We start from the raw sequence: 19066 nt of genomic DNA, 5'->3' as shown, positions 1-19066 counted from the left end.
ATTCCGAGTGTCTAACCCAACATAATAATATCTCATACATTTCATTTCAGAAGTAAATAAACACTATTTTCAAATGATAGATTATCATGTGCCCATCGACAACTTGGCGTCTACAGTAACTTTCAATCTCAAAATTTGCGAGCCAAAACTCTCAAAATGATAATTTTGATATATGAGGTTAGAATTCTATTGTTTATTCGATGGGAGTGAGAGTTTTGGTGGAATGAGAATTTAGAAGGCTAATCTAACTCCCACCGATATATTCCTAAGAGGAGTGAAAACTGGGTGGAATTTATCTCTTAAGCAGAAGATGAATAATTTCCACCATTTATGATGACTTTTATGTGAGTTCCCATCTCAAATTCCACACACCAAATAAAAAGGATATAAATTCCTTTTTAAATTTCCCTTCTCAACTCCCTCCACGAATCAACAAAGGTGTTGAGATTAAAAATTAAAGATTTCAGATTAGTTCTCTCTATCAATCTCCTGTTGCTAAATCGCCTCTCCCAAATTATTATTGCCAAACTCACCTCTAATGCTCTGTTACCATACGATTTCACTCTAATGCTTGGTTACTGTTCGATTCACAGAATGTCGGACGCCACACGCCACGTTTAACGGTGCTTAGAGCATCTCTAATAGATTACTCATCCATCTCTCTAATACTATAAAATTGATGTTTTGATGATTATAAGTGCTCCAGTAGATTACCAATGCAATGTCAATTACTTAAAAGTTTTGGTAATCGTTGATATTTTTTTTTGCTAAGCATCAAAACACACTTCATTCTCACCTAAGTGAGGGGTATCTTTTCTCTACTCTATTTTCGGTGATTGGATTTTGGTAGTCTACTGCAGCAAATATTACTAAAAATACAAAATTAGTCTCTACTATATATATATTTCTAAAGCAAATAATGTTTCTTTGGTCCGTCAATCGGAATCCTATTCGGAGTCCAGACAAATTGATCTTAATCATAATCGGAACGCGGACAAATCGATCAGAATTCCAATTGGAAAATGGACAATCAATATCTTGCACAATCACGCCATGACTTATACATTAAGTGAATCAACATAGAGTTGATGATATTACGTAGGTCTACCATATTAGTTAGAGTAACGCACGAACACTGTGCTATTAATAATAATGGAGAGTGGGTACGTTTCGGCGGGAGGTGGTAGGGAAAAAGTCAGCGTAGCACAGCTATCAAATGCCCAAGCCAGACAGACACCGACAGCGGGGCCCAATGTAAATTTTATCCTCAAAGCTCTTAGGGCCCACTGCTCAGCGACCTAGCGCCCCCCTCCCTCGGCCTCAGTCCCTCTCCGGCTCTCTGCCTCCACCGCCCCTTCCCAGTCCCAGGTCCCCATCGACCTCTCCCCAGATCTCCCACCCGAACCCTACCCAAGCAGCAGCCATGGCGATCGCGGCGCGTGCCCTGCGCCGCCTCCCGCTCCATCTCTCCCCGTCGCTCGCCCGCTCCTTCTGTGCCGTCTCCCCGGCCGCCGCCTCGGCCACCCCGGCACCCGCTGCCGCATCCGCCAAGGTCGCCGACCGCATCGTGCGCGTCCTCGCCATCGACCCCGACGGTGCGCGCCGCGAGGTGGTCGGCCTCTCCGGGCAGACCCTGCTCCGCGCGCTCGCCAACGCGGGGCTCATCGAGCCGGCGTCCCACCGCCTCGAGGAGATCGACGCGTGCTCCGCCGAGTGCGAGGTCCACATCGCGCAGGAGTGGCTCGAGAAGCTGCCGCCGGCGTCCTACGAGGAGCGATACGTGCTCACCCGCGCGTCCAGGAACCGAGAGCTCAACAAGCACGCGCGCCTGGGCTGCCAGGTCGTCCTCGCGCCCGAGCTGCAGGGGATGGTCGTCGCCGTCCCCGAGCCCAAGCCGTGGGACATCCCGTAATGGCGTGCCAGGACGAAAGGCAAGGCAGAGAGGTGCGGCTTTCGACGCTGTGAGCCTTCCTTCATTTCCCCTTGGCTCGGTGCAGCTGCGCCATCCCCTTTTATGTTACGGATTTGATGAAGAATAATGATTTGATGAGCAAAACTTGGTGCTGTTGGTTAACTTTTGTTCCTTTGAATGTGGAATATAAGGATGATGTATTGTGGGATCCCCTTGCAATTACCTCAGTTTAATGTCTCATTGTTTTAAAGTTTTGCACATTGCGTTGTATGGTTGATCTTGCATATTGGCCTTTTCATTTCCAGTTGATAACCACTGTTTATTCCCGTATAAGTACACTTGGTTTTGGTGTGGGGAAAGAGTCGATCTTCAGAAGGAAATGTTGAAAATAGTAGAATACCAAAATTGGTCTAACATAGTCATGAGACGAAATGAGCTTGTCTATTCGTTCAGGGTGATATACCTGCAAGATACTATATGAAGTAGATGAAGTTCATAGTTCCAACTTCGAAATCTATAAAATCTTCTGGTGTCCTTTGTGCTGGTCATCTGTGATCATAACTATATCGATTACCATCTGTGATGAAATGCATCGGAAATATTCATCAACTTAAACCGAATGTGATGCGATTACTATTAACTAATTGAAATTTCAAAATGTTTAGAATCTACAGTACCCAGATGGTTGGTCAGATTTAACTGGGATTGCACAGGCATTATGTTTAGCAGACATGTATATGAGCTAACTGGAGGCGCTAAAATTAATAGACTATAGAAACTAAAAATTGCAATGTTCATTTGCCTCTGAGCGATTCAGAAATGCAAATAATACAGGTTAACATATTGTTATCTTGCTGATTTGATCGAACAATTGGTGAAAGAACTTGCTTGTGGCAATTGACCATGGTCATTTAGATCTTAAAGGTTTGGCTGTTGTTTACCATTATATTCAGTGTTACACTTTGGCCCCATTTACTTCATTTCAATGGCATGTTAATGCTATCATACATATTCTCTAAGGGATGTCAGATTTGCAGGATCATAAATACTCCATCCGTTCCAAATTGTAGGTCGTTTGACTTTTTCAACCCTAAGTTTGGCCACTCATCTTATTCAAAAATTTGTGCAAAACATCACTTCTTTTGTTGTGGCTTGCTTTACTAATACAAGTTCTTGAAGAATGGTTTAAATTTGACTATGTTTGCATAAATTTTTTGAATAAGACGAGTGGTCAAACTTGATATCAAAAAAGTCAAATGACCTATAATTTGGAACGGAGGGAGTATTCTGTAAGGGATACCAGATTTGCAGGATATTTTCTTGGCCGTAGTATTTGTTTCTAGCCACGTTATCCTAAACGGTATTAAATGTCCGTCTAAACGCGTTTAGACGGTAAACGGCAGGGTGCCGTGGAGTTTAGGGCCTGGGTGGACAGTTAAACAGGTTTCCTGTCTAGACGGTCAAAGACGGGAATAAACGTTGAAGACGGCCTAAACGGAACGGCGGGGAAACGGTTCTGGATGCCGAAACGGGTGTTTCTCATCGCGTTTAGGTGATGGCCGCTGCCCAAATCGACGGGGCGGGAGCAACAGGCGGGAAGGGAATGGAGTAGCGGGAAAGTTGGTGGGCGATTGAGAGAAATTTGGGGCGGATATAAGTACCGGAGGCTAGGGTTAAGAGGAGATTTCTCCCGTTCCGCTCAGCTCGTACGCACGCCGCCGCCAGCTCTCGCGCACGCGGCGTCGATCTGCAGCGCGCCGGTGACCAGGCCCAGCTCCAGCTGCGCGCGCGTCTCGGCTCTGCTCCAGCCGTGACGCCGCCTCCGAGCAGCAGCAACTCCAGCCGTGACGCCGCCTCCGACCGGACTGCCTCCCAGTCCTTGCTCTCTGCTCCGTCCTGTGCGCGTCCTTGCTCTCTGCTCCGTCCTGTGCGCGTCCTTGCTCTAGCCGTGACGCTGCCTCCGAGCAGCAGCGGCTGCAGTTCTGTGACTTCTATCATTTTCACTTGTAAAATATTCATTCTTACATGTAAAATTGACATCTATATATGTGCAAAACTGCTGAAACCTTGATACAGTAACAAAACCGTTTAATCCATCTAGACGCCGTCTAAACGACACACACTCTAAACGCTAAACGGAGGGTCACCGCCCGTGTAGCGTTTAGCGTCTAGGAAAACATGGGTTTCTACAGCCTGCCTTCTTGTGGTTGTTACAGGCATAACAAAAACATCAATCATCCATTTGTACTAAATAGAGTTCAGAGCTGACTTCTGATATTGGAATTTGTGATTCCTTGATGTTATTCAGTCTACTGAAACTTGAAATGGTTGGTGCCGAGTCTATTCTGCTTGCTACTTAAATTGAAATCAGTCAAGTAACCATGTCCATTCAGTGTTGAAAAAGCAGCTATCCCTTTTCATAGAGCTCTGTTGGGATCTGAAACAAGGTCATTGTTTACCTGGAGGTCAAAGATGGTAAATAATATGAAAGTGTCTAGTTTCCTGAAGAGCATGGCTGGTCCGTGCAAGCTATACTGTGTTGTATTACTGCATTTGTTATTTTCATGCTTTTTTTTCAAACTCAATTCGGGTATCTATTTAACTTGTGGCCAGTAATAATCGATTTTGGCCATCGAGTTTTTCTTTTTGGATGGACTAGCGGATTCCATTGAGCTTGCACCCCCAAAATGGCTTGCAGCGGAGTCCTGAGAATAGAACAGAAGGTCATCCATCGACAAGCTGATTGGCCACCTCAGGGCACTATCCAACCCATCTAAACTACCAAATGCGCCGATGAAGTTTTGAATCGACTAGGTTAGGTTTTCGGAGGCTTCCAACTGTGGCGATGTCAAAAGCAATAAAAACAAATGGCGTATCACTACTTGCTTACACGATATGATTGTTTGCCAATTCTCATGCCCATGCCAGTATGCACGCAACTGGTCCTTTTCCGGCACCAAATCTACAAAGGGGCGCAAAAAGGCGATTTCGTCGCCGCCGTTGGGGACGGCGGTCTCCTCTTCCTCCGATGGCCTCGGCGTCCTCGGGAGGGGGCGGAGACCGTTGGGCCCCGGCCAGGCAGTGCGGGTAGGGTAGGTCCTAGTAGATCTAGGTGTTGGTGTTCAGGCGGCGTCGGCGAGGCGGCGACGACGACGGCGCATCGGAATAAGTCCTCTCGGACTTGTCCCCGTCCCTTTGCTGCTTCACTCCGGCGGCAATGGTGGGTCCGTGGAGGTGGTGCTCCCGTGGTGGAGCTGCTGTACAGGAGGTGGCCGCCGGCGCCTCGTCGTCTTGCGAGGTGCGTGCCGGCCTTTTGCTTCAAGGGTGCGGAGGTTGCTGAGGGCTGTGTGGGAGTTTGGCGGCTGGATCTGGCTCGACTCTTTCGCGGCGGCGGTCGACGTCGACGACGAGCTCAGATCCAAGGTCGAGGGAACTCGGGGCGTGTCCCCGGCCGATAGGCGACCAGCGATGGCTTCTTCTTCCGCGGCTCAACTCAAAGCCTTCGTGTGATGGGGTTCTCTCCGACCTCTGGGCGTGCGGTGGCTGGAGCCGGCGTCTTCCGATGGGGAGCGCTGCTGTTTCCGGCGAGCATAGGGGGCAGGAATTTTGTTTTTATTTTTGTTTTCCTAGAGGCCCTTTGTGCAAGTTTGGTGGGACAGCTGTCCGTATCCTTGTCTGACATACTTGTATTCGTATGTGTATGTTTCCCTTAACTTGAAATACAGGTATGTTTCTCAAAAAAAAAATCATCTCCCCAATCCCCATCAGATTCTGAATCCCCTGAAAAGATGCATTATACCATGTCTTCAGAAAGCCCTCCCTCTGTTTTTTTTACCCATCCTCTCCCTTTCTCCTTGGCTAACAAATCGAATTTCAACCACGTAATTCCATGAGCTAGAGCAGCTGCAGCAGATACTGCGCAATCCCTGTAGCTGATTAAAACTGACCCTCCATATTTAGCTGCAGCAGCACCTGTTTGACATGCTTTCATTTGAAGTGATGGCTAGCAGGTTACCATACGCATTACGCAGGATGAACAGGAGGCAGCCAAAAAGAACCATGACCCATGGTCGGGCTAAGTTAACATGTGAAACCAAGAACGGCAAGCAAAAAAACATAGCCTCAGTATCTCAGCTACATGACCGCAGACTGAACCAATGATCATCTCCACTAGATTACTTATCTCTCTCCTCAATACTAAAAAAATTGATATTTTGGTGATGGAGGTGCTCCTGCATATTACAAATCCAATCCCCATTAGAGCATCTCATCTCCAACAGATTACTCATTCATCTCCCCAATACAAAAAATTGATATTTTGATGATGGAGGTGCTCCAGTAGATTACCAATCCAATCCTCATTACCTATAAGTTTTTGGTAATCACCAAAACACACCTTCCTCTCACCAAAATTGAAGGGGATTTTTCTTGTACCCTATTCTTGGTGATTGGATTTTAATAGTCTGCTGCAGCAACCATTACCTAAAACACAAAAGTAGTTATTGGTAATGAAGAGAGTGTATATTTTGGGTATGGGGTATGTCGTAGGATTTCTCCAGCCGGGTGGCGGATTACACCCGCCTAATCCTAAGTGCAGGATGAGCTTGGGGACAGCCAAGGAATGCTCGATATAGAGGCGTATGAACACGGAAAGCACACAATGATTTAGAGTGGTTCGGGCCGCCGGAGCGTAATACCCTACGTCCACTGTGAGTTGTATTGCCAGAGCTTAGAGAGTGCTGCATGAGAGCTTGCTAGAGCCCTGGGCTTGAGCGAGAGTGTGGAGGAGGAGAGAGACCCGGAAGAAGTCCCGAGAACTTGTGTCTGTGTGAACCTGTCATCCTACCGTGCGTACTCTCTCTTTTATATGACCAAGGGGAGCACGTACACTGAACGGGGCCCCGACATGTGGGCCCGGCGATATATTATCTTACAACGTACGAATCTTTTGACCAGGCGTGGTCTTGAGCTGTCCTGTCGGAGTAGAGTCTAGCCTCTGCAGCCGCGCGTCGAGGTCATGATGAAGCGCCGAACTACTGACTCAGTCACTGTAGCAGCGTGCACTGTTGCTCCAGTCAGTAGCTGATCATCATGACTCGTCGCCCATGCGCGCGACGTTGAGTCTTTAATGCTTGCCTTGGTAACTGACGAGCCGCCTCGGTAACTGGCGGGCTTACCGTGTTGTCATGTCACACATGTCCAACCCGTGAGTGGGCATCCGATGCCCTACTCTGGCAGCGCACGCCTCAACCACCATCATTTAATGTGACAGGAGGGCTGGCTTCAGGCGGAAGACTTGCGCCTGTGGGACACGTGGCGGCACCGGACCCAGGGGTCGGCGGCCGCGCCCACAAGGGGACGTGGTGGCTCCGGACCCCTGCTCGAGCGGGGAGCGGAGGTCTCGAGGCTTGCGCCTGGCTGGCTTGATGACTCAGGCCTCCTGGAGGTCCGACTTCCACTTGTAGAGGCCCAGGTCGGGCCCGCGGAGGTTCGGGACCTGTCCGCGGGGGTCCGGGCCCGTGGTCTGTGGTTGCTGCTCCTGAGCGCCTTCGTTCTTGTCTTGTAGGAGAGGGTACCCCAATCTGAGTGTACCGACAGAGGCCCCCGGGCCCACCTGCGGGTGAGGTATGAACCCGTAGGTGGGGCCAAATCCATGTCGTGGTTGTCGCCTGCTCAGACAGACCGCGCCGGTGTTCTTCGCGGGGGAATTCGTCTCCTTCAACGCCTGCAACGCCAGTAGCTGGTGCTGCCGGTCTCCAGGTACTCTGGCCCCCCGTCCTGTACACAACTTAGGACTGGAGTTTAGTAACTTGCCCACGTGGTCCCGGATCCCGTTGGCAGAGGTCCTTTGAGATACGCAGCCGGTCCTGTGGAACAGAGTTTAGGAGGCCAGCCCTTAAGCTACAATGAGGTCCGGACCTCATTGTATGCAGTTCCGGGTACTAGGGCACCTGTTATAAAGTGGTGGAGTGCGCAGGCTTAGGGTACGGAACCAGACTAAGCGGCTGCACAAGGCTCCGGACCACCCCCGGGAACAAGTACCTCTTCCCCGAAGCAGGTTCCTAAGGACTCGGACCCCCCCTCTAGCAGTGAGGGGGTCCCCATCTGAACCACATGTCGGCCAACTCAATTCGGACATAGGAGTGGGAACCACGCGGGGATTAGCGCAAACAGAATGCGTAGATTGAAATTGGAATGTAACATCCTTAGAGACGAACTGAGAATAAACTTTTCCTTTATAACTAGTTGTACATGAGATGTGCGATGTAAGCCAGAACACGAGTTTATGAGGCCGGAGCTGTCCGGACCTACGGGCCCCCAGTCTTAGGTACTACAGTACTCGCCCTAGGGAGGTAGAGCATGCAGGCTTAGGGTACGGAACCAGGCTAAGCGGCTACACGACTCCGGACCTCCCCGGAGGGTGAGTACGCTTCCCTGAACCTAGTTCGTAGAGGTCCGGACCCCTCCATTGGGGAGGCTCACCGGACTGGGCCACACGGAAGTACTACCTAGTTACAAAGGAAAATGTTTTATTCTCTGCTAGGCCTCTAAGGGTAGGACTTACAGAGATGTAGAGTCGGGGGTGCGACCGGAGTCGGCTTAACATCGGAGAGAGCCACCAGAGTCGGCTTAGTGCGACCGGAGTGGGTTTTCCGCCGAAGCGGGCTTGGTGCGACTGGAGTCGGCTTTCCGCCGGAGCAGGCATCCTCACATGAGTGAGGTATGCTGCGAGCTAGGATTTGTTGAAGCTGTGCTCCCTCCAGACCTGCTTGATGACGAGCTGGGAGAGCATGACGCGTTGTCGCCATCCAGCTGACGCGGGCGCTTGCCGCGCGAGTTCTAGCCCCCGGGCGTATCTTGAGGGGCCGAGTGCCTTGTACGGCCCTCAGTGGCCCTGGCACACTTGTCCGCCAAGGCAAACAAGGTGGCAACAGTTTCCACCTGGTGTGTGGCCAGCTTCTCCAGCATCTTCTCGTCACAGACCCCCTGTCGGAAAGCCGTGATAATAGATGCATCAGAAATACTGGGAATGGTTCCACGTACCTTGGTGAAGCGCGAGATGAATGCCCGGAGCGACTCCCCGGGTTTCTGCCTCACGGCGTGGAGATGGGTCTCCACACCGTGCTGCTGGTACGCGCTGGCGAAGTTCGCCGAGAACAGCGCGCACAGCTCGCCCCAGGATTGGATCGACCCGGGGGAGAGGTTCATGAGTCAAGTCCGAGCTGGCCCGGTCAAGGCTACATGGAAGTAACTCGCCATGATGGCGTGGTTACCCCCAGCCGCCGTGATGACGGTGATGTAGACCTGCAGGAATTCCGATGGGTTGGTCGTCCCGTCGTACTTCTCTGGCAGGTGCGGCCGGAACTTGGGTGGCCAGGCCACCGCGCGGAGATGCTCCGCTAGCGCGACGCAGCCCACACCAGCCACCGGGGTCTGGATATGACCCTGGGACCTTGGTGCCGCCGCGCCGAGATCGGCGTCGAGGTTTCAACCCTCGATGTTCAGCTGGCGTTCACGTGCTCGCTCCATGGAGACGCGGGCGTCCTCTCCCGCACGCCTGCGGTTGAGTTTTGCCCGCAGATTAGTTGTCCGCGCGCTTCCCACTGTAGGAAGGCGCGCAGAGGTTGGTGCGCCGCCCTGTCGTCGACGCTGTCCCGACCCAGTCTCCATGGAGCCGGGGGTGGCCTGGGCTAGGATGGCGAGGCGGTCGATGTCGTCGTGCCACTGTCTCATCACGTCCGGCGAGACCGCCAGTCCTGGCGGGTTGCGGAGCAGCTCCCTGGCCGCGGCTAATGGCTCGCTTGGAGCGACCTGCGCGGGGGCTCTGGGGGCATGCTCCGCTGCACGCTGCTGCGCGCCGTGGGCAGTAGCCCTCGGCGTTGGACGGTGAGAGGCCTGCGGCGCGGTTGTTGCCGCGCCCTCCCTCATCGGGTGGTCATGGAACTCAACAATCCGAGCCATGGAGATGCCAAGTGGGCGATCAACCGGAAACCAAGTTAGCCCCTACCTGGCGCGCCAAATGTCGTAGGATTTCTCCAGCCGGGTGGCGGATTGCACCCGCCTAATCCTAAGTGCAGGATGAGCTTGGGGACAGCCAAGGAATGCTCGATCTAGAGGCGTATGAACACGGAAAGCACACAAGGATTGAGAGTGGTTCGGGCCGCCGGAGCGTAATACCCTACGTCCACTGTGAATTGTATTGCCAGAGCTTAGAGAGTGCTGTAAGGATCACCGGGGTGTCCGACCCTAGAGGGGGAGGGGGTGAATAGGGTCGCTAATCGCTTTTTAACCTAGGGCTCAAATTAATTGCATAAGATAAACCTAACACATCCTACACATGCTAGTTATGACTAAGGTTTATCTATGCTACCCTCTACTTACCCCAAAAGACTTGCAACCTATAGCCAATCCTAATCAAACTAACTAAGAAAGTAAAGGTAAGTAAGAAAGAGTAAATGCGGAAATGTAATGCGGTAAGTAAAGCGGTAAGGGAGAGGATATGCAAACTCCCGTAAAGATACCAAGACACACGATTTAACGTGGTTCGGTTAGGACACCAAAGTCCATCCCTACGTCCACGACCACTTGTCCAACACGAACAAGTGTGATGCCGAGTCTCTTCGCTTGATCACCGTCTTGCGTTGGCCACCAAGACACCCGGCAAGCAAAGGCTAAGTGCCACCAAGTCACCAAGACGAGGTCACCGCCACCGTCTATCTCGAAGCGTCACCACGGCACCGTCTTCACTATCGGAGCTTCTCACCAAGAGGGGTCTCCTTCCCCGCACAAAGTGTCGTTGCCTCTCCACACCAAGTAGGAGGGTCACACGACGAGTACAAGTGTTTGCTTGCCGCAGGAAGACTTCTCTCAAGGGAGCTCTCGCAAGAACTAATCCCTAATCAAGCACTAAGCACTCTAACAAGTGTGCTTAAGCCTATATAATGTACAATGAAGCTCTATGGTGGTTGGAGATGATCTTTAGCTCTTGTATACTTCCTTGAACTCCAGCACTCTCAAATGACCCGGCCTTGGTGGTATATATAGGCAGCATAAGCAAATATAGCCGTTGGAGAAAAGCTGCCAGAAAACTGCGTAATGCCGGTTAATCCGACGTACCCCAAAAGCCATCATCGGTTCAACCGGTGTATGTAAACTGCTATTTGAAAAACTAGCCGTTAGCAATCAACCGGTGTATCGCCGGTTTAACCGATGTAATCAACCGGTGTATGTAATATTAGCGTCGGTTTAACCGGTGAGTGTAACTTCTTCACGTTCCTCCAAAAACCACCTCTCTGGACAACTGAACCGATGCAATTGACCGATGCATCGTCGGTTCAACCGGTGTAGGTATTTTCCTCGGTCTTCATCTGCCAATGCACCGACGTATATAACTTTCGTAGCGTCGGTTCATCAGGTGTAAAACCCTAGCCTGCAGACCTTCTCTGTGATTGCACCGGTGAGTTCATTTTGCCCTACGTCGGTTTAACCGATGATAGCTAAATGCCTCAATCCTTGTCCCTTGGACCGAAGAGCTTTGGGCCTTGCTACGCCTCTCTTCTCTTTGTCATCACTTGAACCTAAAAGCCTGAGAATAGTCATCTTAACAATCACATTAGTCCAAGTGTTGTGTGTGTCATCAATCGCCAAAACATTATATTGAAATATGGCATGAGAGGCCATTTTCGCTACAAGTGCTGCATGAGAGCTTGCTAGAGCCCTGGGCTTGAGCGAGAGTGTGGAGGAGGAGAGAGACCCGGAAGAAGTCCCGAGAACTTATGTCTGTGTGAACCTGTCATCCTACAGTGCGTGCTCTCTCTTTTATATGACCAAGGGGAGCACGTACACTGAGCGGGGCCCCGACATGTGGACCCAGCGATATATTATCTTACAACGTACGAATCTTCTGACCAGGCGTGGTCTTGAGTTGTCCTGTCGGAGTAGAGTCTAGCCTCTACAGCCGCGCGTCGAGGTCATGATGAAGCACCGAACTACTGACTCAGTCCATTGTAGCAGCGTGCACTGTTGCTCCAGTCAGTAGCTGATCATCATGACTCGTCGCCCATGCGCGCAACATTGAGTCTTTAATGCTTGCCTTGGTAACTGGCGGGCTTACCGTGTTGTCATGTCACGCCTGTCCAACCCATGAGTGGGCATCCGATGCCCTGCTCTGGCAGCGCACGCCTCAACCACCATCATTTAATGCGGCAGGAGGGCTGGCTTCAGGCGGAAGACTCGCGCCTGTGGGACACGTGGCGGCACCGGATCCAAGGGTCGGCGGCCACGCCCACAAGGGGACGTGGCGGCTTCGGACCCCTGCCCGAGCGGGGAGCGGAGGTCCCGAGGCTTGCGCCTGGCTGGCTTGATGACTCAGGCCTCCTGGAGGTCCGGCTTCCACTTGTAGAGGACCAGGTCCGGCCCGCGGAGGTTCGGGACCTGTCCAGGGGGGTCCAGGCCCGTGGTTGCCGCTCCTGAGCGCTTTTGTCCTTGTCTTGTAGGAGAGGGTACCCCTATCTGAGTGTAGCGACAGGGTACAAGTAATTTGTTGGAGGTTGGAGATGCTCTTACCTATAAGTTTTTGATAATCACCAAAACACACCTCCCTCTCACCTAAATGAAGGAGATTTCCCCTCTACCCTATTCTTGGTGATTGGATTTTGGTAGTCTGCTGCAGCAACCATTACCTAAAACACAAAAGATGCTCTCCCAAACTAAGCTAAGTTCACAAACATAATGCGCTGCAACTGTAATAGTATCCATAAATTTAAAACAAACACAGTGCGAGACCCAGCAGCCTCTTGAGGTTACAAACAGCAAAACAACGTAACTGGACAATGCTTCCCCCAGGATGTTTCAAATTCTGAGTTTGTGATGGCGCAGCCAGGTAACACTGCATCAAGGGATGCTGTGAAGACCTGCTGCTCTTCTAATTTTCCTTTGCCTTCTGCTGAAGCTGGTGCAACATGTTGGACGCTGCAGAGTCACGCGCCTCATGAGGGGTGATCTTCCTATCACCATCCGCACTCAAGTTGAAATCTGGGCCCGTAAGGTAGACACTTGCCTGGTACATATCTGCGAAGACAGGGATACAAACTGTGAAGGACGCTCAAACAACATGTGGGGACCAAGAGCTATGGGAAAGATTGCCGCAGTTGGAGAAAAAAGAGGTTCAGGTTACAGTTACCAGTGGTCATTCAACTAATTCAAATTATGATTCGGACATCTAGGTTCTAAGATCATGGTATAAAGACAACTTGGGTAAGAATGCTAAAAAAAAAGACAACTTGGGTAAGCACTGATCGAAGCCTGACTCTAAACTAAAGGTAACAACTAACCAACCGAACTAATTTGGGTTTGTACATAATATTCGGGAGCGTAGTATGTGTGTCAGCTTTACAATGCAACAAGATCAGACTCCACAAGCCTAAATCTGATTGTGTTATGTTCTGATGCCTATATGGTCCAAGAGTTTCATAATAAGCCATGCAACAACTTGAAAAGACAGTGATTATCATCCACGTACCACCTGTAACTGAAGGAAGTACTTTGTATCTTGGAAGAATCCAATTGCTCTCACGGCATATGTCATCCAGTTCCTGCAAGGCATCCTGTCAGACAGAGAATTGGATAGGAATCATATAATAGTTTATGCCATCAGATGAGTTTTTTTGCCTGGCATTTGTTGCGTAGAAGAATGGCCTCTTTCAGTTTCTTCCTCTTTAAGTTCATGTTTTGGCATCCTTTTCCAGAGCAGGTTGGATTGGAAGCATCTATCGTGTTCCAGTTTTTCTCATATTTCTTCAGGATTGACGTCACTTTAGGTGTCATATCCCCTTCTGCGCATAGTTTGAAAATGATAAGTACTGGGTTTGATGGAATTCGAAGGTAAAAAATATCAAAGCTGATAAACAATAATCACACCCTAGGAGAATCCATTGATAGATATAGGTCTATAATTATTCTAGGGGAATTGAAATTATGCTGCTAGTTGTCCTTGGGAAGCTAAATACTGTTGATGCATTGGTATGCAGCAGCCTTGTTTGGATGGGATGGTTATGCCCCAGTTCCATCCATTGGGACTAAGGCCCACATACACATTTTTGAAATGCCACCAATAAAACCCTAAAAGTACGAGAGTTTCTTGCCATGTGGAAACACAAGTTATTTGCCGCAAGACGATATGATTTTTTTTTTGTACTAGCTAGATTTAGTTATGAAAAGCAATACCTGTCAAGATTGTTTGAATTTCCATTTCATACTGAGCACTTCGATCTCCAAGCATGCAATGCTCACGGAGCTGAAACATATATATATATATATATGTATATATTAAGATGAATACACATAAGCTTATCGAGGAAAACAAGAATTATTTATATAATAAAAAGCACCATTGCATCTTTTGAAATAAAATAAAATATGCAACATACAGTATCATCCCGCATCTTCTGAAGTAACTGCAGGGTCGCATACTTCTGAACATTCATGTTATCTGTGATGCCACCTTGATTGCCAGTTGAAGTATACAGATTAGGATTTGGGAGTGCACCAATATGGATGCAATCAATAATAGGAAAAACAAGTTTTTGTATTAGGATAGGATTGTCCTTACCAGACTTTGCTGTGACTTTCTCCTTTTGGCTTTCCAAACCATGATTGTTAATTACAGGATCAACATATGATGCCTTAAAAAGATAATTAGTTCATTAAGTTGACATAAAACACATATATTATTATTTAATTAGAAACACCACGCCTTATTTCAGAACACAACTTTATCTCAAGCTCATATAGTCAAACTGTAATTTAGCTTATCTTTACCAGAATGGTATCTTGGGTCGTATTTCTATACTTGGAGTGCTTCTCTGTTCTGTCCTTGTCCATTTGGACTCCTGAAAATGAGTGATTTTATCATTATATGAGGAGGTGAAACAACGATGGATCAGTAAAATTGAAGTAATGTAAGATTGATTAACTTACTGGCGTGTAAGTCTACAGAACCTCCATTTGCTGCATTTGCGGGTTTTGTGCTAACGAATTTTAAACTTTCCACATCTAGAGCAGCAAGTGAGTCAATTTCTTTTGTGGGGCTCTCGCCATCCCCACGCTCTGGGTAGGTAGGGAGTGTACCCTTGAAGGTTTCGGGTTTTCTTTTGCTGTTCGTGTTGCTGTTTTTTTTGTTTTTGGTGGTGCTGCAGTTGTTGGCGCCACTATCGCTAACTGCTTTTACTACCTGTTTATTTTTCTTTGGAGTTGAAACGTTTGTGTTTATTTTTTTCACTTTGGACTTGCTATTAGCTTCTTGTTCCTTCAAACTTTCATCTATTTCAGAGTGGGATGACGGGTTTCCATTTTGAAATAATTGCTCCTTTGGAGCGCTCAGTGAAGAATCCAAAGGCCATGGCCTGCAATATGTCAAGAGTAATCTTGAGTCATTAACCAAAACAGTCGTAACATGACACATTCTGATATTACCCCTTTCATGTATAATTAGCTGAAATAAATCTCATGCATACCTGTTCATGATGTTTAACAGAACCTCCTTGTATGGCAGTAAATGAAAGCACTCAACAACAGATGTCGTTCGAGGACATGGATCACATCCAAATATAGGACCGCTCATCCTGTCAAAGAAAAGAAGGGAGAGAGACAACAGAGAAAACATTTAGAAGTCATTATCATTGAAAAATAGCATATAAACACTAAGCAAAGAAGCTTATTTGGGTGGGACAATCAGCAAGCATTATATCGTATAAGCATAAAACATAGTATCTTGAAAAGGGAGGCAGGAGCTTTAGCAAAGTTATTCTGTTATATTATCTATTAAATGTCTTAGTGAACTAAAAAATGAGTTACAAAGGGCATCAATCTAACTCAAGATATGGTATACACTATGCACAGTAGTTGTTTGGTAAATTAGACATCTTCGATTAGGGCTGCAACGTGGGATGGTACAAATTAGGCGGGGGTGGGGGGCAAACCTGCTGACCAGAAATTCCAAAGGCCTTTCCATAAGCTTGTTATTGATATTTTGCTCATACTGCAGAACAAACAACATCGTAGATGTCCCTTTTTTACTCAATGAGTACACCCGATGTTCTTCGAGAAAACGCAAGTTTGCACGCTTGATACCTATTGAGACATAAGTGTGTAAGACATACCTATTAAAGACAGGTGTGCAAGACATACCTATTAAATACATAAGTGTGAAATACATACCTATTAAAGATATGAAGTGTGTGAGATAAAAGGTAGGTGCACAAACATAACATTTGCACTGAGTCGATAAAATTAAGCACACAATTCCACTTCCGACATAACTTCTGTATCGAGCACACAAATAGGAACAGTTCTAAAAAGAACAATGATTGCCATCAGCTCGGAATCTAAGTTACTCCAATATGCCAGCTGGCGCCTGATCATATTAAATCATGTTCTAATAGCAAATAGCTTCTATAAAACCAAACCAAATGAGAAGAGACAAGCCACACCAGCTAGTATACTCAGCAAAGTGACTATATTTGTGCAGCTGTGCTTGTTGATGAACTACAATTCTACAAATTAAGACATGGACGTGTACCCACGAGGTTGAATCTAATTTCTCTAGGAAAAAAATAACAAACTAAGGGTGCATGCATGAAACACATTGTAAGTCCCAGACAGTAATTCTTGTATAATAAACTGTAAATGGGAATAGTAACTACCTGTTTTGAGCTCCGCCTCTGAATATGCAATCTGCTGAAGCACGTATGGTTCAGAAGGAAGTGCTAAGGATTTATTGCTCGATTCCTGCACTGACACATCACTGCTACGCGATCCACCCAATGCCATCGTGATATCTTTCTCCAAGATTGACATGACGCCCTTGGTTTGAGATCCATGCTCGACCAAGCACATATTCTTTGTCCTATTGAGAAGCAGAACAGCGACCTTGGAGATGGGCCACATGATCATCTCGGGGGAGTCTTTCGTGGCGTCGAGCGCCTCGGCAATATTGCAGGCATCAATGACTGCCTCGTCAGTGACCGAGAGCCCACCCCCAGTGCCGTTGTCGTGGTGCTCGTGGACCTTTTTCAGGTACATGAGCAGAGCTTCCCCGGCAGCGAGGGAGGCTATCACAGAGAATCGCTCGGGATCGGCAAATTCAAGCTGTGGGAACTGCTTCCGGTGGTAATAGTTGTACAGGAGAACTGTTGCGTGGATCTGCACAACCGCAAAATAAAACACATCATCGTGAGGTAAGTTGCAGCTAAGCAATTGACAAAAAAAAAGTGTAATAAACACAAAGCGCAACAATCAGCACATAGAAGCTGCGATTCCGAATGCCCCAAGCACGCAACACCCCAGTCCTCAGCGACCCAAATCCACCCCAAAACGAATGGCACTAAGAGAAGCTGCAACTTGCAAGCTCCATGACTGCCCAGTGAGGTAAGTCGAAGCTAAGCGACTGAAAAATAAATGTAATCAACAACAAAGCGCAACAACAGATCACTGGATCAGTATGTAGAAGCCGCAAATTCCGAATGCCACAAGCACGTGGCACCCAAGCAACCTCAAATCCACCCCTAAAACGAATCGCACGGGGGCAAGCTCCATTGCTGTCTAGTGAGGTAAGTCGACTAAGCGTGTGAGAAAAAAAAATGTGATCAACAACGAAGTGCAACAACGGATCACTAGATCAGTATGTGGAAGACGCGAATTCCGAATGCCCCAAGCACGCGGCACGTCGGCACCCCAAGCAACCCCAATCCACCCCTAAAACGAATCGCTCAGGGAGAAACCGCAAGCTCAGGGAGACCTGCCTAGTGAGGAAAAGTCGAAGCTGAGCGACTGAAAAAAATGTGCTCAACACCAAAGCACAACAAAGGATCACTGATCAGTGTGTAGAACTGTAGAAGCTGCAAATTCCAAATGCTCCAAGCACGCGGCACCCCAAGCAACCCCAAATACACCCCTAAAACGAATCGTGCTGGGAGAAACCGCAAGCACCATGGCTGTCTAGTGAGGTAAAGTGGAAACTAAGCGACTGAAAAAAAAACGTGATCAGCGCAACAACGGATCAGCACACCGCGAATTCCGAATGTCCCAAGCACGCAGCACCGCAAGCGACCCTAAATCCACCCCTAAAACCAGCCGCACGGGGAGAAACGGCAAGCACAATATCTGCCTAGTGAGGTGAGTCGAAGCTATGCGACTGAAAAAAAGGTAATCATCGACAAAGCGCAATAACGGATCATTGTGTAGAAGCCGCGACTTCCGAGTGCCCCAAGCACGCGGCACCCCAAGCGACCCCAAATCCATCCCTAAAACGAATCGCACTCGCACGGGGGAGAAAACCGCAAGCTCCATTCTCTGTTCCCCAACCCCTCCCCTCCCACGAAACCCCAGCGCAACCGTGTCATACCCACAAACGCCACAGTAATCAAGCACAAACTAGTACAGTACGTAGTACGAAAAATATCCCTCACCTGACGCGCCACGGCCTCCTGGTTCTCCGGCTTCAGGGCCTCCTCCCGCCGAAGCGTGCCGTGCGGCAGCACCGGCTTCACGAGGTGCTCCACCAGCAGCTTCACCGCGTCCTCCAGCTTCACCACCTCCCGGCCGCCGCCGCCGCCGCCTTCCACCACCATCACCGAACCCGAGACGGGTGCCGCGCCGCCGCCTCTAGGGTTTTGCGCCGCGGGTTCAGGTTTTGTTTGGAGGGGGGACGCCGCCGTTCCGACGAGAAACTGGAACTGGAATGCTGGGGAGACGAACTGGAAGGCGAGGCGCGATCGCACAGGGTGTGGGGTGTAAATGGAAGGGTGGGTGGGCGGAGAGCCCGGGCGGGGGCGCGACCCGACCGACCGTCCGATGTGGAGCCCGGTGGATCGGGGCCGTCCGAGGCGGCGTCACGAGGAGCGGGCCGCGGAGAAAAGCTGGCTTCTTGCGAGCAACCGTTACGACTTACGAGGGCGCGGACTGGATTTTACGGTGAACAGGCTCCGTCTGAGTTGTCGCAGGTCACCATCATTGGATGCTCATGTGAGTAGGATGGGATGGGATGAGACGATGCGATGCACAGCATTTTGGCTTGAAAAGAGACTTTTTTCTGAACTTTTCAAAAATCAAAACAGGTGAGCAGGCACTCTGTTCTATGCCTTGGCTAGTGTGGCG

The 19066-nt window shown here is 49.0% G+C and overlaps 2 protein-coding genes across 4 annotated transcripts; one reads left to right on the top strand and one right to left on the bottom strand.

Moving 5' to 3' along the window:
* The first annotated feature begins 1306 nt into the window (after positions 1-1306).
* On the top strand, positions 1307-2170 carry LOC120683869 (putidaredoxin-like). The gene has a single exon (XM_039965971.1). The coding sequence runs from the start codon at positions 1424-1426 to the stop codon at positions 1910-1912; it is 489 nt and encodes a 162-aa protein (XP_039821905.1). The 5' UTR covers positions 1307-1423; the 3' UTR covers positions 1913-2170.
* Positions 2171-12516: 10346 nt separating this feature from the next.
* Positions 12517-18678, bottom strand: LOC120683848. 3 transcript variants are annotated; one of them, XM_039965957.1, is made up of 12 exons: positions 18379-18678; positions 16615-17113; positions 15892-16042; positions 15427-15534; positions 14891-15315; positions 14732-14802; positions 14523-14595; positions 14341-14453; positions 14138-14207; positions 13583-13746; positions 13437-13506; positions 12517-12982 (listed from the first exon to the last, which is right to left on the bottom strand). In XM_039965957.1, exons 1-12 carry the CDS (start codon positions 18538-18540, stop codon positions 12837-12839), a joined length of 2052 nt encoding a protein of 683 aa, XP_039821891.1. In that variant the 5' UTR covers positions 18541-18678; the 3' UTR covers positions 12517-12836. The 3 variants fall into 3 exon arrangements, with proteins under 3 accessions (XP_039821891.1, XP_039821885.1, XP_039821898.1); XM_039965951.1 differs by having other exon boundaries at positions 13434-13506; positions 18379-18677; XM_039965964.1 differs by having other exon boundaries at positions 13434-13506; positions 14341-14414; positions 18379-18677.
* Between the last annotated feature and the right edge of the window lie 388 nt (positions 18679-19066).

Source organism: Panicum virgatum, chromosome 2K, assembly GCF_016808335.1.
Source record: "Panicum virgatum strain AP13 chromosome 2K, P.virgatum_v5, whole genome shotgun sequence".
Taxonomy (NCBI): domain Eukaryota; kingdom Viridiplantae; phylum Streptophyta; class Magnoliopsida; order Poales; family Poaceae; genus Panicum; species Panicum virgatum.
This window is presented reverse-complemented; position numbering and strand designations above follow the sequence as displayed.

What these genes read in the sequence shown, in the direction of transcription:
- LOC120683848 (XM_039965951.1), bottom strand. Translation starts at nt 18,540, where the DNA reads ATGGTGGTGGAAGGCGGCGGCGGCGGCGGCCGGGAGGTGGTGAAGCTG. An exon ending in CTGTTAAACATCATGAACAG is followed by an intron (nt 15,316 to 15,426) that starts GTATGCATGAGA and finishes GACATATTGCAG; the next exon opens with GCCATGGCCTTTGGATTCTT. An exon ending in CGACCCAAGATACCATTCTG is followed by an intron (nt 14,596 to 14,731) that starts GTAAAGATAAGC and finishes TATCTTTTTAAG; the next exon opens with GCATCATATGTTGATCCTGT.
- LOC120683869 (XM_039965971.1), top strand. Translation starts at nt 1,424, where the DNA reads ATGGCGATCGCGGCGCGTGCCCTGCGCCGCCTCCCGCTCCATCTCTCC.